Genomic DNA, 25,608 nt, shown 5'->3' on the forward strand with positions numbered 1-25,608 from the left:
GTGAGGCTGGTTCTGGAAAAACAGCTATAAGCTACCTGGATTCCACAGTACCACACCAAGAGTGCCAACTTGTTATGTATACCTCTGGTTCTCAACATACGACCCCTAGACCATCTGGAACTCAGATTTGCAAATTCATGGGTCTGACACCCAGTGGACCAGAAACTCTAGGAATGGGCTCAGGAAACCCTGTTAAGCTATCCAGGTGATTCTGATGAACACTAAAATTTGAATAACACTACTAAGGACTGCGACTCTAGTGAAAATAAAATAAAAAAGTTAAAACCCAGGGAGGAAAACGGTTAACACCATGCCTTTCCACTGAACTAATACTCCAATTCTCAGAAGCTTTCCAGTTAAAATTAACAGATATTATGCCAACCCCATGACCCATAAATAAATGGTCATTAAAAAAAAAAAAGGGTCTTGGGCTGGGTTTGTGGCTCAGTGGCAGAGCACTCGCCTCACACATGTGAGGCACTGGGTTCCATCCTCAGCACCACCTACAAACAAAATAAAGATATTGTGTCCACATATGACTAAAAAATTAAAAAAAAATAAAAATTAAAAAAGGTCTTAGAATAACAATTTCCCGTGAGATACCACCTAAAACATCAAAACAAAACTCTTCATGCTGGTTTGTACTTCTTCACCATTTCCACTATGCCTGGCATTTAGTCAGATGACAAATAATGCCAGGACTATTCTAGGTGCTAAGGAAACATCAGTGAATGTGAACCTTTGCAAGAAAGTGTGAACAGGACAGAAAAAAAGTGTCAGTGGGACTTCAAAATTAAAAACTTTCATGCTTCAAAGGATACCATCAAGCAAGTGACAAGACAGCTCACAGAAGAGAAAAAGTACTGTGAATCATATCTAAAAAGGGACTTTGTACCTAGAATATATGAAGATGACATACAACTCAATAATAAGAAGCCAATGCATTTTAAGCCAGGCATGCTGGTGTATGCCTGTAATCCTAGCAGTTTAGGAGGCTGAGGCAGGAGGATTGCAAGTTCAAAGCCAGCCTCAGCAACTTAGCAAGACCTTATCACAAAATAAAAACTAAAAAGGGATGGAGATATAGCTAAGCGGTTAGGCACCCCTGGGTTCCATTCCTGATTTAAAAAAAAAACAACAAAAAAAGACAATCCAATTTTATACAGAGGCAAAGGATCTGAATCCACACTACTCTAAAGGTACACCAACAGTCAATAAGCACATGGAAAGATGCTCAATACTGTCAGCCATCAGGTAAGTGAAAACCAAAACTATTAATGAGAAACCATGTTACACCCACCAGGATAGCTAGGATTAAAAGGCCAGATAATAACACATGCTGGCGAGGATGTACAGAAACAAGAACTCTTGTATATCACTGAGGTCATATAAAATATGGTGGTGCTACTTGGTAAAACCGTCTGGCAGTTTCTTAGAAAATTAAAGGCAGCCAGGCACAGTGGCTCACACCTGTAATCCTAATTGCTCAGGAGACTGAGGCAGGAGGATCTCAAGTTCAAAGCCAGCCTTAGCAATGGCAAGGCACTTTTAGCAATTCAGCGAGACCCTGTCTCTAAATAAAATACAAAAATAGGGCTGGGATGTGGCTCACCAGTTGAGAGGCCCTGAGTTTAATATCTGAGACTAAAAAAAAAAAAAAAAAAAAAGCTAAATGTAGAACAGCTATATGACCTCAAAACTCCTAGGTATATGCTCAAAATAACTGAAAACATATGTTTCCACAAAATATTGTACATAAAGGTTCACAACAGCATTATTCATAATAGCCAATAACTGGAAACTACCCAAAGGTCTGTCAACTAATGAATAGATAAACAAAATATGGTACTGTCATGGTTTGAGTGCTTGTACCCCAGAATGCATGTGTTGGAAGCTAGACTCCCAATGTACTGGTGTTGGGAGTTGGGCCTAGTGAGAGGTACCGGGGCCGCGGGGACAGAGCCCTCACAAACAGATTAATATTGTTACCATGGGAGTGGGTTAGTTCCTGCAAAAGAGGGTGGCTGTACAGTGAGTCTGCCCGCGTGTTTTGTCTCTTGCACACACTCACTGGTCCTTTTGCTTTCTGACATGTTATAAAGGCATAACATGAAGACGCTCACCAGATGCTGCTCTTGGACTTCCCAGAACCAAGAGCTAAAAACTTCTTTCCTTTATAAATTATCTTGTCTGTAGTATTCTGTTATAACAATCCAAAATGGAACTAAGACACATACCATAGGACAGTATTCACACTTAAAAAAGGAATCAAGTACTGAGTGACAACATGCCACAGAACAGGTGAACCTTGAAAACAGGCTAAGTGAAAGAAGCCAGTCACAGAAGGCCACATATTGCATGATGTCATTGATAGGAAATGTGAAGACTAAGCAAATGAGTCTGGGGATGTAGCTCAGTGGTAGAGCGCTGGCTTAGCATATGTGAGGCCTGGGTTCAATTCCCAGCATTGCCAAAAAAAAAAAAAAAAAATCTCTAGTGATAGAAAGTAGTTTAGCAGTTACTCAGGGCTGGGGAGCCATAGGAATCCATTGGCGGTGACTACTAAAAGGTACAGGTCTCTTTTCAGTGTGATGAAAATGTTTAAAAATTGACTATGTCAATGGTTGATCAACAATGTGAATATATTAGAAACCACTGAATTGTATGGCCTGTGGATTGCATCTCAGCAGAGCAGTTAAAAAAAAAAAAAAGCTGGCAAAGCTTAGAAGACAAAGATGAGAGGCAATGACTACTATATTTCATAAAGGACACTGTAATCATAAATCCTGGTATCACACTGAGGCGGCTGAAGCCGGAGCATGATGGCAGAAGAGCCCCATACTTGGATGAGCTCTAAACACAGGCTGTGGATGGAGAGCTATAAAATAGATCAACAATTTGTGTCTTGCTGTCACTACAGGAAGTAAGTATGCTCTCCATTCAGGTCTAAAGGGAAATCACACACTCAGACCGGCCCAACTTCCAGGGAGCAGGCAATGCCATGGTGAAGTCACTGTTAGAGAAGATTCCTATGGGGGACAGGGTCACATTATGAAAGTGGACCCGGGAAAGGATGAGGTGGGCAGCATCCTGGGGCTCCAAACTAAAAAGACTCACAATCTCAAGCCAGCTCATTAACTGGCAGACATCATAAATAGCAACCCTGTGTTGATGAAAACGCACGTCTCATTCATCCTTCAATTTGCAAGAACAAAAAGGTTAAAAACAAGCCTTTTGGGGAGTAAAGGACTGTGCATTCCCTGTGACCCTGGGATTCTGCAACTAGGCATGTTCACAGTCCTAGGGGGGATCCTTCCTCCCTGTACTTGCAAGGAAATGCTGGTTCACCCTAGTTCAGTGACAGAGGAGAGAGTTGTCATTGCCTAGAAGATCAGCAGGCTCAGCAGTGAGTCCTCTGGGAAGCAGATCCAAAGTGGCCCTGGCTCACAACCTTGGGCAAGTTCATCTGCCCAAGTCTTGGTTTCTTCGCCTCCACAACCGTAATCATCAGCACAACAGGAATAAAGTAACAGCACCCACCAAAGAGGGCCCTTAAGAAAATTAACAAGACAGTCTATGCTCAGCACAGCGCTTGACACCAACCAACACTATATAGTTAAAAGCCAAATAAAAATCTTCAGTAAGCTAGGCCTGGGCACCTCCAACTCCCCGACAGTTATTAGTTTACAAATTGGTCTCCCTGATCAATTCCTTGAGGAGAGGAATGTCATCCTTTTCCCCTTTCTGGGCCCACAACCAACCCTGCTCTGCATGCACTGGACATGTTCATGAAGGATTGTGAAGACACAGCAAAGGGGACTTCGTTAACCTAGGAGATGGCCTCTCAGGTAAGTCATAGGAATCAGGCAGCTACAGCAGTCTGGTTTTCAGGAAGCTGCTGAGGGGTGAATCTGACCACAGAAGTTCATAAACTCCCTCCAGCAGGCAGCAGGGTGGGCACCCTCCTTTCCACTCCCCATGTTCATTTTTTGCTTCCTCTGCAAACCAAAGGAACGAGGACAGGAAATAACCTGTACTTTTCTCTTCTAGACCTAATAAGCTTGAATTTTAAACTATCAACCTTACACTTTCTCATTTGCTTCTATCTTCATCTGTAATTTGGGCCTCGACCCTGGTTTTAATTAGATGCCCCCGCAAGCTGAGCAAAATCACATGCACTTAGGGAGGGTCATCAAGAGCTATAGGAGACACCAACAGCCACAGGCAAGGCTGTGACTCCAGCTCTGATGTGACCGTACTTTGAACACCAAGGAAGAAGTTTATTATGGACTACACTATGGAACCCTGCAAACTCATATGTTGACATTCCAAACCCCACCTGGTACCTCAGAATGTGCCTGGAAACAGTGTCTTTAAGGAGGTAATGGACTCCAACTGTTGTCCGCATGGTAAGCCATTATCTAATAGGACTGCTGTCCTCATAGGAAGAGGCAGTCATGACATGGACAGTCAGAAGACAGCCATCTACAAGGAGACACCTAGGAAAAAACCAACCCTGCTCACACTGTGATCTCAGATTTCAAACTGCCAGTATTGTAAGAAAATAAATTTCAGCCAGGTGTGGTGGTGCCTGCCTGTAATCCCAGTGGCTCAGGAGGCTGAGGCAAGAGGATTACAAGTTTAAAGCCAGTCTCAGCAAATTATGAGGCCCTAAGCAATTTAGTGAGAACCTGTCTTTAAATAAAATATTTTAAAAGGGCTGGGGATGTGGCTCAATAGTTAAATGCCCCTGGGTTCAATCCCTAGTACCAAAATAAAAAAATAAAATTAGCAGGTTGTGGTGGTGCACACCTGTAATCCCAGAGGCTCAGGAGGTTCCGAGTTCAAATCCAGCCTCAGCAACAGTGAATCACTAAGCAACTCAGTGAGACCCTGTCTCTAAATAAAATACAAAATAGGGCTGGGGATGTCTCTCAGTAGCTGAGTGCACCCCAAAATTTAAAATTAATTAGTTAATTAATTAATTTCAGTCTGTGGCACTTCATTATGGCAGCCAGAGAAAACTAATACAAAACCCATTTTCAGAGACAAGAAAACCAATACTAACCAAGTCACTGGTAGTAGAACACAACGGGAAAATGGAAAGTAGCTTTCCCACGTCTAGGTCTGGAGTGCTACTCAGTCGGACAGAACCTGCAGAATCAACCAAATGTACTTTTCACCCCAAGGTCTTACCACATTTTCTGGCAGCTTGTGTCCAGGGAGATATTTGACATTTTCATGGTCATTATTTATGATGTCTGTCAGTTTTCTCCCATTCACTGTTTCCTCAAAGACCCACATCTTGACTGTGGAGGCAAACTTCTGTAGTTTCTTGACATTATTACCAATTATTTTTGCAACAGCTGAACCCCTACAAAAGAAACCGTGGAGAAATAAAATAAATTCATTGGACAGAAGACACAAAGCACTCAATCAAAATTCAGAAGACCTGTGTTTTGATTCTGACTCAAGCCCTGAGCTTGTTTGTGCAAGACTGGATGTGTATTGGCCACAAGCCACTTGGAACTTAGCTATTCTCACCTGGAAAGATCACCATGGGGATCATCAGGAGAGCCCCAGAATTTGGTACAAGGTCAAAAAGTACCACCCCTTGAAACCAGTAAGAACCAAACTATCTTGGATCAGTGTCACAAGTGGAAGAGAAATACACCTTTAAGTATGAACTTGACACTGCAGGGTTTGTGGAGGAGCCTCCAAGGAAAACAAGGCTATATTTCAAACTCATCAAAGAGATTAAAATGTGGCCACTGTGAAGTAAACTGTGTTCTCATGAACTGCAGCAGGCCCAAGGTAGAACCATAATGGCATGACAAGAACCTGAGTGGATTCCAGAAAAGGATCAAAGTAAGAATGCAGAGCCCTGATTCCCAAGTAGTATGACCCCTCCACCTCACCTCTCACCACCCCCCACCCCTCCCCCAGGCATCCAGGCAGCCTTCAGCACCCAAGCTCCTTTCTTTCTGCTTCTCTGTTCAGCTCTAATGATGGATAGCCTCTGCACAGGACATAGGGAAGTGAAGGAACCTATCTAGTCAACACCAGTTCTTAAGACAGCTGTGGCTGCAGGCAGAGGGGGCCAGGCAGGCAGGCACCTGTGCCCCGCAGCTGGTAGAATCGTATGACCGGGTAGATGGGCACCTGATTCCAGCTGAACCGATCAACTTCCATCTGTAGCTTAAGAAAGGGCTTGTTTCTTAGGCAGCCTTCCCAGTGTGAAGAGTAAATGGAAGAAGGTTGTAAAGAGCAACTGGCAAATTCAAGTGTTAGGGCATTTATTATTTTTTCTAACAATTATTATGGAATAAGGAGTGATAATAATGGGGGGGTTGGCAAGCTTAGCTGATGTGGAAGAATATACTGGAGACGTTTATCCTTACTATCCCCCATAAGTCTATTATTCTAACTCAGCCCTAATTCATCTTAGGGGAGAAAGAGAGAGGGGGGGGGGGGTTGGGCATGGGGGTCTGGGGATTGTTGGATCCAGGGGGCACTGTACAACTGGGCCACATCTTCAGCTCTTTGTATTTTTTGTTTGACACAGAGTCTACTAAGTTGCCCAGGCTGTCCTTGAACTTGAGACCCGCCTGCCTCAGCCTTCCAAGTCATGGAAATTCCAGGTATGTGCCACCACCCCCTGGCATCCCAGCATTTTGATCTCTGTGCTTTAAGAAACACAAAAATTCTAGTAATTCTAACACAGATTATAATTATTTTCCCTTTCCTGAGACAGAATACATAAACTAAACCACAGGGCCTCGACTTTGGCTACCCACTAGAATTACCAGGAGACTTAAAAATCCTGGGTCCCAGGCCACACCCCAGAGCAGTGAAACTGGCACCTCCAGGATGTGGTTTCTCAAGCTCCCTGGTGACTCAACGTACAGCCAGGGCTGAGAATCGCTGTTCTGCACAACGATTTAGAACTCCAATGCCCTCCTCCTTCTCAAAAGGAAGGCTGTAAATGTCAAGGCTAGGCAGCAGTACCTTATTCTATGCCGGCAGGATGGCTCATTAGATAAATACCTGTTAATTCAATTATCCTCCTGACACTTTGCAGAAAGGAGCCAGGAATCTCTCCACCAGCACTGTCGCCTCCATGCTAATCTTGGAAACTGCTGCTTACTATTCAGGGAGACAACAGCTCAGTGCATAGTGTTCCCTGGCGTCAAGGAACTTCCACAAGGTCAAAGAGAACACGTGGGACTGTGGGAACCTGGTGGGTTACCTCTTCTGACCGATGGGAAGGAAAGGCGTCACTTTCCTTATGGGTCAAATAGAGCCATGGGAGTGTTTGGGAGGAAACTGAGTCTATTTCTATGTAATATACACTCTTCTAAAAGTATTTTACTGGGGCTGGAGCTCAGTGGTACAGAACTTGCCAACAGTATGTAAGGCTCTGGGTTCAACGGCAAGGACCACACTTAAAAAAAAAAAAAAAAATCAAAGCTCAGTCCACAAAGGTGGCTTGTGAGTGAATTGTTGTGTGTGTGGGGGGGGGGGGCCGCCATGAACAGGAGCTGAGCACGTACCCTGAGCCTTGACTGATGGAGGTATGGAACTGGCTTCCATGGTGCAAAAGCAAGCTCAGCAAGGAATTAGAGCTCTGGGAGTGGGTGTCACCCAATGGGACTGGACTACACCCCCTGAAGCCCAATCTCTGGCCTCATTTGGGTGGAACTTTCTTGAGTATCTTCCCCCCAATAAATAGGGTATCAGGCGTGCCCCCTCCCCCTCCCTCCCTTCCCTTCCCTTCCCTTCCCTTCCCTTCCCTTCCCTTCCCTCTCCCTCTCTCTCTCTCTCTCTCTCTCTCTCTCTCTCTCTCTCTCTCTCTCTCTCTCTCTCTCTCTCTCTCTCTCTCTCTGCAAATAGCCATGGCTGGGGTTCAGGCATGATGGATCCATCCCTGGGTCATGGGTGTGAGCAGCCAATTCTACACCTGGCCCAGCTCATTCAAAGCACCAAATGACAGGCAGAGCGGGGACGGTCCCCTCCAGGTCTTTGATTGAATCCAGTGTTTTACAAAGTGAGAAATGGGAATCATAGCCCCACAGGCTGAATGCTACCCGGATGACACTCACTCACTTGCCTGTATCAAGGCTCACGGTCCTCCTGGGAGTGCACAGCCTGTCTCAATCTGAGTGCTAGAGATGTGCTACCACCTCTCTGGCATGAACCCACCTCTTCCCAACCTCCTTTCTTCACAAAGCCTGAAGAGGCCTGGGTCTGAGCCTTGGCAGGTGGTACTATCTGGCACAATATTAGTAACACGTTTGTTTTCATGCTACCAGGGTTTTTTGCTTGCTGTTACCTTCTACTTGCAGTATTTACTACAGTGCCCTAAAGTATTCTTTTAAAGTAAGCTTGCAAGAAAGTATATATTAAGCAAATAACATTATGGAAGTTTATTCCAACTGAACCCACTTACTCTGATCTTGCCTCATATCACATAAGCAGGTGTTGCCCCCAGATGGGCCTCACCTGGGGAAAGAGTGGAAAAGCCTTGTAGGAAGGCCTCTGGAGCAAAGATTGGTAGCCAGGGAGTAGCAGAACTACAAGAGACTCAAGTCTGGGGCTGGGGTTGTGGCTCAGTGGTAGAACACTTGCCTAGTATGTGTGAGGCACAGGGTTCAATTCTCAACACCGCATATAGACATAGGTCCATTAATAACTAATAAAAATATTTTAAAAAAAGAGAATCAAGTCTGCTGATAGCCAGTCCTGGGTCTTTACACAGAGCCATGAAACCACATTACGTATGACAGCATGAATTACCTCAAACCCCAACGTATACCCTAATTCATAACTTCTATAATGCTATGCAAATGAAGCTTAAAAGCATCTTGCAAAAGTGTGTATTTGATATAAGATTTTATTTCAGCTAGGCATGATAGTGCATGCCTGTCATCCCAGCAATTCAGAAGTCTGAGGCAGAAGGATCACAAGATCAAGGCCAGCTTGGAAAAATTTTGTGAGACCCAGTCTCCAAAATTTAAAAAAAAAAAAAATATGGCTGTAGATATAGCTCAGTGGCAGGGATCCCTGGGTCCAATCCCTAGTGTTGCAAATTAAAAAAAAAAAATAGTTCTTCTTTATCACAATCCACAAGGGAAATGAACATCTTGCCTATTTTACAGATGAAGAAACTGAGGCTCAGAGAGCAATAATAAGTTACCCAAAGTCATGCTGTCTCCCTACAGACTCTGAACTCTGTTTCCAAAGTCCACACTTCCTAATTCATATTTGCCCTGATGTAGAGTCATTTATTGATGCAGTCTGGATACCCTGAAGGGGCAGGAATTCAAGGGAAGAAAAGCAGACAAGTGTCCACCCTCAGGAAGCTTGGAGACTGATAAATGGAGATTGATGATATTCCAGCACAGTGACCAATGTGACCAATAAGCGGGTGACATGGTGACACTTGTCAGGCCATTCAGAGGAAGCTGGGAGAGAGCGCAGCTAAGGCTGAACTCTGAAGGTGGGCCTCACCTGGGGAGGCCAGAGCAAAGGTCCAGCAGGAGAAGGCTGGGGCTTATCTTCTGCTGCGACTAACAACAGCAATTACTTTCACCTAGAGCCAACTCCTCCAGGGTGGAGGGGAAGGGAGGAGGGGCAGAAAGGAAGGAATAGAAGGAGGAGCCATCAGAAGGAGAAAGGGAAGGTTAAGGACCCTAGGAGAGGGAGGAGGAGTCAGAAACAGGGGGACAGGGAAGGACAGGCCGGAGGAAGGAAACAGAGAGGGGAAGAGCAGGTGGGATTGCAAGAGGAGGGAGAGGGAGGTGAAGGAAAGGGCAAGGAGCTGGTAAGAGTGAGAAAGGGACAGGGTGGGCAGACCCAGCATTGACCAGGCATCCACTAGGGATCATGCACTATTCCAAACGCTTCACCCAGCTGTTCTGTTAGCATAGTGATGAGTACTCCGCCACTTTACCCATCTATCCACATTCTCTGTTTCACACCTCACCTCCACTGAGGCAGGTACTGTTATTACCCCCCCCCCTGCCCTGAAGAAAAGGAAGCAAGGAGACCACACAGGTGGTTCACGGAAGAAGAGATTCACACCCCAAAGTGGGTCTCCACTGCTTCCTTCTTCCACCCTGGGTCCCAACTACAAGGACACCAGGCCCTAATCTCCAGCTTGACAAAGCCCCAGCTGACCCCTTGGCCATTCACTCTGTCCTTATTCTTCCCTCCCACTCCTAAAAAGGTATATTTCAGGGGCTGGGGTTGTGGCTCAGTAGTAGAGTGCTTTGCCTAGCATGCATGAAGCACTGGGTTGCATCCCCAGCACCATATAAAAAAAATACTAAATAAAGGTATAGTGTCCATCAACAACTTAAAAAATGTTAAAGAAAAGGGGGGGGGTATATTTCAATCAGGCTAAAGATCCACTCATTAGCCAAAGAATGGCCACTTAATCCAGACAAAATAGAATTTCAGTGGCCTGGCGGGGCATGGAGATCCCCGTGACTCTGGAGGCTGAGACAGGAAGATTGCAAGTTGAGACCAACCTCGGCAACTTAGCAAAGCACTAGGCAGCTTAGGGAGACTCTCAACTAAAAAAAAATAATAATAATAAAAAGGGCTGTGGATGTAACTCAGTGATAGAGCACCCCTAATTCAATCCCCAGTACAAAACACAAGAAAGAATTTGGTGGCCCATGCACTTTCGGGGGTGCAGAATCTTTTTTTTTTTAATAATATTCTTTTTTTTTTTTTTAAAGAGAGAGTGAGAGAGGAGAGAGAGTGAGAGAGAGAAGTTTTAATATTTATTTTTTAGTTCTCGGTGGACACAACATCTTTGTATGTGGTGCTGAGGATCGAACCCGGGCCGCACGCATGCCAGGCGAGCGCGCTACCGCATGAGCCACATCCCCAGCCCAGTGCAGAATCTTTTGAGGCCAGAAAGGACTCTCCTTTTACTTAACAGGAAATAAAGGACCAGAGAGCTGAATCAGTAAGGGCTCACACATTCCATGCCTTTGTCTCTCCCAGAGTTGATCAGAGGGATGGTTCCCTGGGCAAGAGGGTGGTCAATTTTGGTTTAAGTAACATCTACTCTTTCACTCCTATGAGCAATGCATGAAAGAAGAAAAGAGAATTATGAATAACCTCACCACCAAGGCAGAACCACTGTTAACATTTTGTGTAACTCTTTAAAGTTAAAGGGCTTTTAAAGTACAATCAAATGCCAGAGTCTCTGATGCAAATGTAAAAAAAATGAAATATTAAAAATAGGTTCGCTTGGGGAATGTTTATTTGATCTCCAGATAGGGAAGCTTTCTAAGCTTGGAATCAAAAGAAGAAACCACAGAGAAAAAAAGATCAATGAACAACTTCACTGACAGAAAAGCAGGGAGACAAAAAAGAAGGCCTTCTATCTACCAAAATTCAAACTGCAGAGGAAAGTGCTTCCCATAGAAAGATACATTTAGCAAAAAAAGCAAGACGCAAAATTTGTACAAGCCATGTGATCATTTGCAATTAATAAATACATCACCTCCTACTCATTAGACTGGCTACTATCAAAAATAGAAAAAAAAAAACAAGTTTGGATGAGGATGTGGAAAAATCAGAATCCTCATGCACTTCACTGCTGATAAAACTGTGCAGTGCTGCAGCTGCCGTAGGCAACCGCATGATAAATCCTCAAAAGATTAAAAATAGGGCTGGACGCAGTGGCACATTCCTGTAATCCCAGCTGATCAGGAGGCTGAGGCAGGAGGATACCAAGCTCAAAGTCAGCCTCGGCAACTTAACAAGGTCCTAAGCAACTCAGAGAGACCCTGTCTCTAAATAAAATACAAAAAAAAAAAAAAAAAGCGGGGGTGGGGGAGGGTTGGGGATGTGGCTCAATTCTTAAGCACCCCTGGGTTCAATCCCCAGTACATTAAAAAAAAAAAAAAAAGAATTAAAAATAGAATCACCACATTACCCAGTCCTCCTACTTCTGGGAATAGACTCAAGAGAACTGAAAGCAGATACTCAGATATTTGATACCATGTTCATGGCAGAATTATTCACAACAGCCAAAAGGTAGAAGCAATCCAAGTAAGTGTCCATCAACTGATAAATGGACAGACAAAATGTGGCATATAGGGTGTATAAATGGCACATTATTCAATCTTAAAAAGGAAATTGTGACACATGCTAAATATATATGAGCCGTGAATACATTATGCTAAGTGAGATAAGCCAGGCACAGAAGAGCAAGGAATTTAATTTAAGGATTCTACTTACAGGACCGCTTGTTTGAGTACTAGAATGGTCAAATCACAAGGACAAAGTTTCAGGGCAGTTGCCCAGTGCTGGAGGGAGAGTGGCAGGAGGAACTGTTGTTTAATGAATATCCAGTTTTAGTTCTGCAAGATGAGGAGAGTTCTACAGGTGGGTTGTGTAACAGTGTGAACGTACTGAACTAGACACTCAAAGCACAGTTAAGATGGGAAACTTTATATTGTGTATACCACAATTTAAAAACTCACATTAAAGGGACTTCAAGAAAACACACAAGAACTAGCATAGAACCTGGTCTGTAGTGAGGCTCTACTCAAAGTGTAGTTCATGGACCAGCAGCAAAAGCATCCCTAGGAGATTGTTAGAAATGTCACTCAAGATCTGCCTCTTTGGTTGGACATGGTGTTACATGCCTTTAAATCCAGAGGCTGAGACAGGAGGATCGAAAGTTTGAGGCCAGCCTTAACCACTGAGTGAGACCCTGTCTCAAAATAAAAAAATAAAACCAGCTAGGGATGTGGCTCAGTGGTTAAGTACTTCTGGGTTCAATCTCCCTGGGTCCAATTTAAAATATCAGACAGAGTCCATCACTCCATATTATCCATAATACCTTCCTAATACTTGCTTATTACAAAGCAAAAAATTAAATAAGAAAAAAAAATAAGATCTGCCACTTCAGAATCTCTACCACAGACCCATCTTCAAGAGACCCACATGCATATTAAAGTTGGAAAAGTGCAGAGGGAGCATATCACCTTCCTGTTCGTGATATCACCTTCCTGCTTGTACCTAGTACAAGCCAATGTTATCTTCTCACTTTTATTTACTTTTCCAATATAGACAGCTATCATTGAAGTTTGCTAACCTGGTAATTATAAGTCATTCTTGTCTTTTGGATGTTTTAACAGAACCCTCCCCCACCCCGCCCCAATCCAAAGCAGATGAGTTTCAGCAGGTCCCAAGGTCTGTTAGCCAATCCAAAAAAACAAACAAACAAAAAATGCAAGCTAGAGGAGGCATTGAAATCCAGATACCTTCTAAGTCTCACTTTAGCAAATATTTATTTCCATGTTTCCTTCAGAACACTTTTGGATGGGCCATACCTCGATCAGCTTGTTCTAAAACACCTACCATGACCTGTTCAGCCGTGCTATCAACTCCACATACCATGGAGAAAATGGTCACCCGAGACATTGCAATTGTCAGGTGAATTCATATTAGAACCACAGGCACAGGTAGCCTGAGACTCTCCCCCCCACCACCACCACCAAGAGCAACCCACAGCACCGTGGGGAAAATCTAAGTCATGGTCTCATGAACTGGCTCTAGGGTCCCACTCTTAAGCATGGATGGCAGAGAATCACCTTGTCTCCAGGGCTCTAGACAAGCAGATTCTACAGCTTTGCCCAAGGTTTGTGGATAAGCACAGTCCGCAGGCCCATCTATTGATCATGGAAAAGAACCACACAGTGTAAATTCTAACAGCCACCTGGCACCTGCTCCCTGTTGACACAATAACCAGATGACAGACTGCATGCCCCTGCTCTCAGAGAATCACTAGAGACTGTTTCCAAGGCACACACTGGAGTTTCAGTGATGCAAAACAGAAGAGCAAGGAATTTAATTTAAGGATTAAATTAATTTTAAACCTGAGCCCTATTCCACATGTGCTGGGTAATCCAGAGCAAATCAACCTCTTTTCTGCATATATTTCTAATCCCTCTGCAGCTAGGATGCCTCCCTCTATCTTCCTAATACTTGCTTATTACAAAGCGAAAAATTAAATAAGATATCACCACATTAAATCATTTTTCATGTGTTTCTAATAGTTCTGGTTCTTCCCGCTATCTTTACAGATATAAGAGTATAAGGTGATTCACTGCACAACTGTTAAAAACAATACCCAAATGTCCAAATCAGGAGAATGGTTAAACAAAGGAGTAGCCATACCTGGGAATATAATATAACTATGAAAAAAAGAATGAGAGCCGGGCACAGTGGTGCACACCTGTAATCCCAGCTACTCAGGATGCTGAAGCAGGAGGATCTAAAGTTCAAGGTCAAACTGGGCAACTTGGCAAAACCCTCTCTCAAAATTAAAAATTTTTTAAAAGGGCTGTAGACATAGGATAGAACACTTTCCTAGCATACAGGAGGCTCTGGGTTCAATCCCCAGCACAGATTAAAAAAAAAAAAAAAAAGAATGAGATGTTCTCTGTGTACAGATATGGAAAGATCTTCAGGATAGTTAAATGTAAAATCAAAGAGAAAAGCAGTGTGTGGAGCTCTGTGGTCCAATGTATTAGCTACATGGATTATTGAAACTTTAATTTAAATATTAATTTTCATAATTAAACATTTAAATTTAGTCCCCATAGTCACATTTCAAGTAGGCGAAGAAGGGCAGAGAAGTTTCAACTACTCCACCACTTTGTAGCTGTAAGTCCTGGACATGACCTCTGCATACATCAGAATCCTCATCTAAACAAGGATGGTAACAATACTCGCTATTGTGAGCATTAACTTAGATAATACACAATGAGGTTGGAACTCCTGGCCAATGGAAAGGGCTCAACAGTCCTGATCACTGAGTCTGACACTTGCACCACTGTGGGCCAAAGCTTAAGTTTGAACTAGTTGTGTTAGAGTCTCCAGATGGGTTCTACTTTGGTAAAAGTAATTTAATCCAAGTGTTATTAAATGTTAGTAGTAAAAATTTTGGTAGTAGTAAATTTGTCCAAGCTAATTTAGCATGGATGCAGCCCATCCCCACCCCAAGCCCACCTCTAAGCTTGCTCTCTGAGAATTCTTCTCCATGCTGAAGTGTATGGGGCCACCACCCACCAACTACAGCCAGCACTTGAGATGAAATACAGAGATTGGAAGTCCTGAAATCTCAAGCACTACCATTGCTAGTCTTGGCTCTGAAGAACACCATCAAGTTACCCCAACGCATAGCAGTTCATTATGAGCAGGTTACTATAAGATTTATTATTTAAGTTGGATGTAAGAGCATGCCTGTAGATCTATCGACTGGGGAATAAAGTCCCCAGTCTTTGTTCCCCATAATAAAGGAGGATCCTAAGCTCTCCATCAGTCTCAGCAACGTAGCAAGACCCTCAACAACTTAACAAGAATTTGTCTAAAAAAAAAATAAGATCAGATGCCTTAAAAAAAAAAAATAAGTAGTAAGCCAGGTGTGGTGATGCACACCTGAAGTCCCTGTCAATCAGGAGGCTGAGGCAGGAAGATAGCAACTTCAAGGGCAGCCTGAGCAACTTAGCTGTCTCAAAATAAAAAGTAAAAAGGGCTGAGATGTAGCTCAGTGGTAAAGTACCCCTGGGCTCAATCCCTGATATAAAAAAAAAAAAAAAATTAGACCAGTACAAATGTGAATCATTGTTCCAGGTAGAATATAAATGCATGGTTACCTGCCTACATGATAATGCAAACTTATCCATAATAATTTCTAAAATTTATATTAGTATTTGTCAACAACCTACAAGGGTAAGAACCAAGGAGACTGGTCTATGCAAGATACTTCCTACCAATGGGCAAATCTACTAAAGAAACCCAAGTACAAAGGTTCAAATAATCTTAGACAAAAGGCTCTAGATGCTTGAGGATATTTTCCCATCATGCTGGGGGTAGCTAAGTGAATGACTCATTTCGTCTGGGGATATTTCTGTACAGATAGCCACTGATCAAGCCATTAGGTCAGAGCTTTCCAGGGATGGAGAAACAAATTCTAGGGGCCTTTGGTTCTTTTTTGCTTGTAACCCATGCAAACCACTTCCTCTTCTCAGCACTGGGAAAACCAGGCAGAAACAATCAGATGTGGAGAACATGGTTTTCTGGGGGACATACCCATGCAGCTGTGGAGGTACTCTGGCTGTGATGATGGGAAAGAAACTATTTTTCTACCTAAGACAGTATTTCTCAAAGTGGGTTATGCAGGTTCTAAAAATGAAAGAAACACAGGAAAAAAATGAAAATATCATAGTCCATCACCCCAGGAACCTCTGTTATTGTGAAACATGTTTCCTGTAATATGTGAAGTGTTCTGGGTCATGGTGTAAATTGTATGTCAGTTCGTGGTACCATGAATCTCCTAAATGAAGACCGGGAAAGCACCTGGCCTAATTGTGGCAAAAGCTTAAAAAGTATTCTTGCTCTTGCTGAAAGCCAGTCATCACCTGGAGAAGCCAGAATTAACCTGCTGAAGGATGAGGCAGGTGGCTCGCCTCGGTGGCTCCTGTCATTCTGGCTGAAACCTGTCCACTGCCAGACACATGGTGGAGGTCATCTAGGACTAATGGTTCCAGCTAACCCATTTGTGACCCTGACCATTATGAGTGAGCCCAACCTAGATTAGATCCTTCCCTGGTTAGTGAGTCAGAATTGTTGACCACCCAAATTACGAGCTAATTAGTGGTTGCTGTGGGAAGCCACTAGCTTTTGGAATGGTAGACAGCAATCGAGAATTCATTCAGTTCCCTGCTCCCAGTTGTGAAAAGAATCAAGCCAAAGTTGAATGACAGCAAAATGCTACCAGTACAACTCTGTGGGAGCAAAGGGTGGCCTGGACAGCACTAACCACAGAAACCTCTGCCCCCTTGCAACTTCAAGAGACTTGGGGACAGCACTGGACCCCCCATAGACATGATTTATTTATTGGACACATGACTTTTCTACCCAAAGGCATATGTCTTAGAAAAGAGGCTCACTCAGGTGCTGCTGAGATAAACAGGTAAAAGTTGGAGGTTAACTCAAAGGTTAAGATTGTTCTAAACCAAGAACTGTGGCACATGCCTGTAATCCCAGCAGTTTCAGAGGCTAGAGCAGGAGAATTGCAAGTTCCAGACTAGCCTCAGCAATTTAGTGAGACCCCGAAGCAACTTAGTGACACCCTGTCTCAAAATAAAAAATAAAAAGGGCTGAGGATGTGGCTCAGTGGTAAAGCACTCCTGGGTTCAATCCCAGGTACCAAAAAAGAAAAAAAAAATTTTTTTCCCAACAGTTATGCCCCTCTCTATTCATAGACTGGGAATAAATTGTCCTATTGGAAAAAATATCAAGTCCTCTGGAATAACTTGGAAAAGACTTTTTATTCTGTATGTGTGGTTCATTCACCTTTCTAAATATCATTTTGATGTCTGTTTCACTCATGATTATCTTATTGTTAATAAACAATAGCACTCAATAAACCTCATTCAAAATTTAAACAAACAAACAACAACAACAACAAAACAAAAAACCAGCCACGTGTAGTGTTGTGTGCCTGTAATCCCAGAATCTCAAGAGGCTACAACAGGAGTTCCCAAACTCAAAGCCAGCATTAGCAACCTGGACCATCTCAAAATAAAAAAAAATTAAAAAGGACTGGGGATGTGGTGCAGTGGTTAAGTGCTCTGTGGGGGTCAATCCCCAGTACAGAGAGAAAGAAAGAAAGAAGAAGGAAGAAAGAGAAGGAGGAAGGAAAAGAAGAAGGAGAAGGGGGTAGAGGAGGGGAAGAAGTAGGAGAAGGAGGAGGAGGAAGAGGTAGTCAACTGCCTTTAAAATAAATAGTAACCCAGGTGGTGGGGCACACCTATAATCCCAGTGACTCAAGAGGCTGGGGAAGGAGGATTGATTGTAAGTTCAAGGACAGTTTGGACAAACTAGTGAGACCCTGTCTCAAAATAAAAATAAATAGGGCTGGGATGTAGCTCAGTGGTAGAGTACCCCTGGGTTCAATGCCCAGTACCACCATCACTCACACACACACACACACACACACACACACACACAAAAAAAAAAAAAAAAAAAAAAAGTAAACTATGATCATCTTTTGGGATCTACAGAAGAATGGGTACCTGCTTTGGAGGGAAACTGACCCATTTTAAGGCTTCATTCAGTTTTACTTCTCATAAATGGAATATTCGTTAGATTAGACTTACATTAGAAAGGTAGGTGCTCAACATTTTTATGACAAGGAGATCTGTCCTCAGGTTTAAGTATGTCTTTCACTGAAAATGTCGGGAATTTATAGAAACGGAGTTTCTGGAGCAAGAAGGACCTTGCATTTGAACTTTACCTTATTAAGTGTTGACCTTGAGCAAGTTTTTTCTAACCTGTTTTTAATCTACCAGGTTTAAAATGAAGTAATCTACATACCTGATAAACAGAAAATTATTATGATTCCTGTTAACGGAGAGGAGGAAATGGAAGAGAAGAATGAAGAAACATGTGGGGGTTAAGAAAACAGAGCACTTCTACTTCTAGAGTAGTCCTTGTGATTTTTATGTTAGAATAGGTTGGGGAAGTGATAGAAACAGGTCATTAAGTGCCACTTCTTTTGTTTGTTTTTGTATTAGAGTTTGAACCCAGGGCTGCTTTATCACTGAGCTATATATATCCCCTGTTTTTTATTTTGAGACAGGGTCTTGCCAAGTTGCTGAGTCTGGCCTCAAACTTGTGATCCTCCAGGTTTGGCCTCCTGAATTGCTGGGATTACAGCTATACAGTTGCCACCACAGCCTGGCTTCGTCAATTCCTTTTTTAAATTATGCTGTATGTGTATGAATGTTCTTGCCCCAGACCAGGAGGGGACCCTGAATATCCTCACAGCTCTAACCTACCCTGTCATCAAACTCCCTCCAGCTCCCAAAGCAGAAGAGAGTCAGTGTGGCCTGTTGACAGGGAAGGACGCAATTACTTCTGACCACAGAGGAGCTAAATTAGTTGCTCAGACTGTTTCTTAGATCTCTGGGTAGCATGCATCATGGCAGAAATGGAGTAGCACAGGCAAAGGGGTGGCAGAGGTGAATGATGAGCTCAGGTGGTGCATTTTGTAGGTTCTAGCAGAGTTAAGTCCTGCTTCCGGCATCAGTGCAAAGAGGGCCAGCACTCACCCTGACCTTTCAGCCTGAGGAAGATGTCAGGCTGGGGGCTGATGTGAAAACAAGGTCACTCCTGGGGAAACTCCTCCATCTGTGTAGCAGTCACTCTTCTTGTCCCCTCTCCCAGCCTCGGCCTATACTACTTGGCCAGATTCCAATCTGGTCCATTTTGTGACTTAATGTTGGGATGGCTCCGGTCAAGAATGATGAAACTAATAACAGTAATAGCAGCGGATACTGAATGAGCTCTAGCCACCATTTACTCTCCCTGGATCATCTCATGTAATCCTGTAACAAGGTTTCACTTGACGTGTTGGCTCTATCTCTTGTGGCTTTGAAACTTCATGTTTCTTTTTCGTTTTCCCAACCTTCTCCTCCCTGAGCTTCTTTTCCCTAACCTTCTTCTTCCTAATTTCCTCCCTGATCTTCTTTGCTTTTAGCAACAATTCTAAACATAATCCTAGACAGCAGGTACCAATAGTATAAGCAATCATTCATAGAAGCCAATTGCCAAGGCCTTGAAGCTGTCAAACAGGGGATTAGGGTGGAAATCTGGGCCCCTCACCCTACTGCACGACCCTGCCTTACAAAAGAGGCTGGGGATATGTCTTTGGACATATGCTCCCATTACAGAGGTTTGGCAGTAAATATAACTCAGGTTTCAATTCTAGAACCATGGTTTGCACTGTATCTGGGTGATCTTCACAGGGGCTGAGAAAGAAACTGTAACATCTTTGGAAGAATCTGCCAAGCTTTTGTTTTTGCCAAGTTACAAGTCACAGGGCCATGGAAAGTCAGGCAGGTTAAGTGACCCTTCCCTGTCCCTCACAATGAGTGGGACCAAAGGGCTCAGCCAGATACACCAGCCTTCTGTCCCTGAATTATCTGGAGGAAAAGGCTGACCAAAGGACAGGACAAGGCCATCTTACACAACTGGCTTTACCTTCCCACCTTCCCACCCAGTTCCTTCCTCCTTGAAGGGCCTTGGCAAGCCAACTGGATTCCCTGCCACAGATGACAGGTGACCTGGGGGAGTCTCCATGTGAGTTACAGCTGCCTTTCAACTATGAGCTTATAAGTAAACAACACCTTTATTTATATAAGCAGAGGGATCTACTCCAAAGTCCCCAGGGTAAATATTGCTCAAGGAACATTTAGGTTCCTGAGACAGGGACCAGATCTGGATGGGTAAATCCAGCTTCTAGAGATATATTTTATTAAGGAAAGGCTAAAGTCCCTTAGGGAAAAAAATCCTTCCTACCCTTAGGGAATATGATTCAGCAAATCTGATTTCAGTGGTAATACAGGTGCAAGTGGTCTTCAGAAAATGCACTCTTTAAGAAATACTATTTAAAATGTAACGTTTAACCTTGTGACAAATCTCCATTCCACATTATATTTCTCTTGATCTTATCTTCCAAGCCCTGAAGGTAAGTTTCCTACTGGCAGGGACTCTGTCTAGTGTACTGCTGTAAAGAATACAGTAACTACTTGGGAAAAACACTCCAATATCTACTGAACCAGAACTGAACACTCCATGTACCCTTTGGGGGCTCTATGGCTTGAACTCAGCTCCTAAGTCCCTGAATTTCTCTGGGGAGGCTGTGATCTCTATCTAGGACTAGAGTGGCTCTGTACCCAACCAAGGCAATGGCAGAGATGCCAACATCTGTTCCCGTCTGATCCTGTGATTAATGAAGCCAGGCACCCAGCCCAAACTATGGGCTTCTTTCTCAATGGCTCTGCTACAGAGTCACTGGCCAAGTTCTAGTCCATTTCCCCAGGCTGGAGTGGGCCAAGAAAACAGTCAAGTACATCAGAATGAGGAAGCCAGGGGCTTGCAGCCAAATCTCAGTGGAGGGTAAGGAGCTTCGCTTCACTACTATCACTCGGGCTCAAATCCAGCATGGCAAAGCTGTGCCACTTTTACCTGCACCTTCTAAATTAGGAAAGAGGGCTGTCATCCGTGGAATTTTATAGGAGAGGAAACTAATTTTAAAAGAACATGTGCTAAATGGGTGCTTTTCCAGTGGCATGTCCAACAGGGCAGCTGACACCTTATTGAAGTGACCTTGAGACCCAAATTGGCAAAGTCAAGCTGAAACCTCCGAATGAAGCTCTGCACTGGATAGGTACTGACTCCATGAAATGTGCACGACTTTCTGTTGTTGGTTGAAAAGAAAAAGTGCCCAGTACTCTTGATTTGTAGAATAAAGGGAGAAAAGAACACATATAAACATGTCACTTGTGTCTGACAGAATTCCTCCCGAAAGGTCAGAAGAGATCAACACTGATTTTCCTTCAGAAGGTTCCTGGGGGACAAAAGTGGATGGGAGATGTTTCACTGTACCTTTTAGTTTATAAAAAAACTGTAATTCCTGTAAAGAGGCTGAGGCAGGAGGATCACAAGTTCAAGGCCAGCCTCAGCCACTTAACAACGCCCTGGCTCAAAAAAAAAAAGGGGTCTGGGGTGGGGGGCTGGGGTTGTGGCTCAGCGGGTAGAGCACTCACCTCGCACTTGGGTTCAGGATTGAGACCCTGGGTTCAATCCTCAGCACCGCATACAAAAATAAACAAGTGAATTAAAGGTGTTGTGTCCAACTACAACTAAAAAACAAATATAAAAAATAAGATCTGGGGTAGAGTGCTTGCGTACTATGTGTGAAGCTGTGGGTTTGATCCCCAGCACTATACACACATACACAAAAAAAGTAAATGAGCTCCTAATCAAATACAATACGAGGTTTAAAATTACTTTTGGGGATGGGGTATAACTCAAAGGTACAATATGTGCTTAGCATGGGATAGGCCCTGAGTTTATCTCCAGCACCAAAAATAAAAATTAAAAAGTAGTTTTCAGGGCTGGGGATATATAGTTTAGTTGGTAGAGTGCTTGCCTTGCATGCACAAGGCCCTGGGCTTCATCCCCAGCACCAAAAATAAATAAAATAAATAAATAAATAGTTTTCAGACATTGATTTAGCATTTACTTAGCATTTTGGAGGGCACTAAGGTAGATGTTAGCCTTGAGCTGGGCAGGGAAGCTTGGTGGCACTGGCCTATAATCCTAGCTACTCGGGAAGCTGAGGTAGGAAGATCACACGTTCAAGTTTGAGGCCAGCCTCCCAACTTAGCAAGATTCTGCCTCTAAATAATTAAATAGGGGGCTGGGGATGTGGCTCAAGCGGTAGCACGCTCGCCTGGCATGCGTGCGGCCCGGGGTTCGATCCTCAGCACCACATACCAACAAAGATGTTGTGTCTTTTTTTAATAAAATTTTAATTTTATTAAAAATTCTCTCTCTCTCTCTCCCCCCCCTCCTCTCTCACTCTCTCTTTAAAAAAAAATTAATTAATTAAATAAATAGGAACGGGGATGTAGCTCTGTGGGAGAACACCCCTGAGTTCAATCTCAAGTGGGGGAGGAAGGAGTAGAAACCAATAATTAAATCATTTCAGTGCATGGACAGAGATCAGCAATAGGGGTTCAGAGAAAGTTCATCCTTTGATGGGATGGAAAAGTGGAAAACCAGGTTCAGGTTTCTTCAGAGAAGTATTTTTGTCTGTCTTAAAAAAGTAAGTCAGAGACCAAATACCATGTGCCCATGTCTGCAGCACTTCTAGAAGGCTGAACGGGGATGTGAGTCAGGCCACAGAAACACAGGTAAACAAACGCACTGAAAGGGAAAGGGCACAGTGACTCCAAATGATTCTGTACCACTCCCTCAGAAGTGGGAAGAGAAGTGAAGCAAAGATAAAGAGCTTGAAAATGCCAAGGCTATATTCTGCCTCCTTTCCTCCCCATGCTCCTCTGCATTCACCCAAATACACCAAAGAATCACACCGTGTGAGTTCGATAAAGGCTGCTACCAAGGAGCTGACACGTGTAAAGTAAGTGCAAGAGCGCCTTGCACATAGTGCTTTATAAAGGTTAAAGTCAAATCAAGCCCTGGAAATGCAAAGCTTTGCAAACATCTCCCCATAGAAGAACTCTCAAGGTCCCCAGGAAACAAGGCCCGTTGGAACTTGGATCTTCTTCCTGATGCCACGCTACTAAGATACTGGACGTTATCAGAAGCGGAGATGAGAACCATACCTTAATGGGCAGAGCTTGCCCCGCCAGAGACCCGAATAGCAAGCCCTCTGTGCTTCGGTTTGCCCAACATCAAAACTACACTAATTCTTGGGCCTCCTTCAATTCCTGGACCCAGGCGATCGGTAGGGAGAATTGAGAACGACCTCAGAATATTGCGCAAAACATCAGGGCGTGGTGAGCAGGTGGTTTCTGTGCGCTCGCCGCGCGGATAACTAGGCGCGGACAGGTGCCCATGGGCGCGCGGTGCCCTCGGTCTGCGTTGCCCCCGCGGGCACAAGGGCCCAGAGATTCCCAGGCTAGGACCTCGGTGCGGCCTCCCCTGGCGTGCAGTGCCCAGCCTGGCCCCGAGGTCGCCCACCCCGCCTCCCTGCGCGCGGTGCCCGGTGCCCACGCTGCTGCGGGGAGCTCAGCTCTAGACCGCCAGGGAAAGGGGCTTCCTGGAGGCGGAGCCCGCGCCGCCAGCCCGCCTCCGCTCACCAGTTCCCCGAGCCCACGATGCACACTTTCAGAGGTGCCGCTGCCATGGCCAGACCGGTATGCAGCAGCCCAGACTGTGCCTCCCCGACCCGCTGCCGGCCTCCACCCGCTCAGCCTCGCCCGCAGCAGCTCGCGGCGACCCGCCCTGCCTGCCTCTCCGCCAATAGACACGGCCACCCCTGCCCGAGCGCCGGGGGCCACAGATGACAGCCGGGGAAGACCCGCCCCGCCACTCCCAACAACCACTGCGCACGCCTGGCCCTGGCCTCCCAGCCCCGCTCCTGTGCTAGCGCACCCCTGCCCGAGGCATGTCGGGACTTGTAGTCCACACCACCGACCACTGCGTGCCCCAAAACCGCCGCCCCCACCGCGCCACGTGCAGACTTGGGTCTTGGCGCAGAGACTTGCATGCCCAACTCTGGAGGCTGCCCTGCGTCCCCTGCACGCTCCTTTCTGCCTACTCGGGAACAGCTGCCACTCTGCGATTTGGACTCCAGAGAGACTGTTAGGTTGACTCTAAGGTTAACCCACGTGGACCAGAACTCGAAGTGCTCACCTTTGCCTCACTTGTATACACAATGCACAGTTAGACCCCCCTGAACTTCTCAGCGAACTTGGATTATTGGGGGGGGGGGGCCTAGGCCCTTGGCTGGCCGGGTGGGGTGGGGGAGTGCCCTAACCCACTTTAGAAGCAGGACTTGACCCCCTCATTGCTTTACCAGGACCTGACTGGTCCTTGTTTGTGGGTGAAACCACACTTCTCTCCTCCCTGACAAATAGAATGTTATTCAATCTGACCAAAGATTACAATTACACCTATATGGAGAATGCTAAACACTGTCAGAGGAGGACCAAGTAGTTTATTTATTTTTTTTTAAAGAGAGAGAAGTAGAGAGAGAGAGAGAATTTTTTTAATATTTAATATTTATTATTTAGTTATCGGCGGGTACAGCATCTTTGTTTGTATGTGGTGCCGCAAGCATGCCAGGAGAGCACGCTACCGCTTGAGCCACATCCCCAGCCCCAAGGACCAAGTAGTTTAAACCAGAGGTTCTTAAACTTTGCTGCAATAAATCCAAGAGCTTTAACAAATCCCCACACCTAGGCACCACCCCAGACTGATGAAAATGGGATGTGGGCTTTCAAAAAAAAATTGGGGCAGGGGGTAGGTACTCTGGATTAAACCCAGGGGTGCTTAACCACGAAACCACAAACACACACACATACACACACACACACACCCCCTTTTATGTTTTAGTTTGAGACAGGGCCTAAGTTGCTGAGGCTGGCTGTGCACTTGGGATCATCCTCAGCCTCTGAGTTGCTGGGATTACAGATGCGGGCCACTGTACCCAGCCCATATTACAGTTCAAAAACAGATTGAAAACAGCCCAGCAAGGTGGCGTGCTGAGGGCCATTGCCAAGTAGGAATGACGCCTCAAAATTTCCTTGCCAGCGTACCCCATGTTGCTTAGAGGACATTCACTGTGACATTGCATGTATGCTTTAGTAAGGTGACCTTGCTCAAGGACCAGGGCGGATCCAGGTTTAGAGCTGATCAGATTTTAGGGAGTATCCCGTCCTTGGGTTTAAGGCAGTTCCAGGTTTAAGATTATTGCTGCTGGGAATAGGGCGTATCCTGCTGCCTGAGTTCCCAGTTGCGCTCTCGTGGAATTGAGAAAGTATTTGGGACGTGAATTGTGCGGCAGAACTTGGATTTCCCCAGAATGTGTGTGTAGAGGCCGGTGTGAGTTTGGGAATAAAGAATTGCTGTTTGAATCTACAAAGCTGTGAGTGGCTCGTGATTCTGTGCCCAGCCAAGACTGCGGCAGTGGCGCATGCCTGTAATCCCAGCGGCTAGGGAGGCAGAGGCAGGAGGATTGCGAGTTCAAAGCCA

General features: G+C 44.7%; 1 protein-coding gene across 2 annotated transcripts in view; it reads right to left on the reverse strand.

Moving 5' to 3' along the window:
- GPD1L (glycerol-3-phosphate dehydrogenase 1 like) overlaps window positions 1–23,909 on the reverse strand; it is a 50,496-nt gene extending 26,587 nt beyond the window's left edge. The window contains exons 1-2 of one of the 2 annotated variants that reach the window (XM_081284011.1): window positions 23,712–23,909; window positions 5,197–5,374 (exon numbers count right to left, since the gene is read on the reverse strand). In XM_081284011.1, coding sequence (XP_081140137.1) covers window positions 5,197–5,374; window positions 23,712–23,758 — 225 coding nt within the window. In that variant the 5' untranslated portion in view covers window positions 23,759–23,909. Of the gene's footprint in view, window positions 1–5,196; window positions 5,375–7,047; window positions 7,155–23,711 lie in introns of those variants that run through there. The other variant, XM_081284012.1, reaches the window with a different exon arrangement.
- Window positions 23,910–25,608: the final 1,699 nt, after the last annotated feature.

The sequence above is a fragment of the Spermophilus citellus genome (assembly GCF_964194105.1).
Source record: "Spermophilus citellus genome assembly, chromosome: 3".
Lineage (NCBI taxonomy): Eukaryota > Metazoa > Chordata > Mammalia > Rodentia > Sciuridae > Spermophilus > Spermophilus citellus.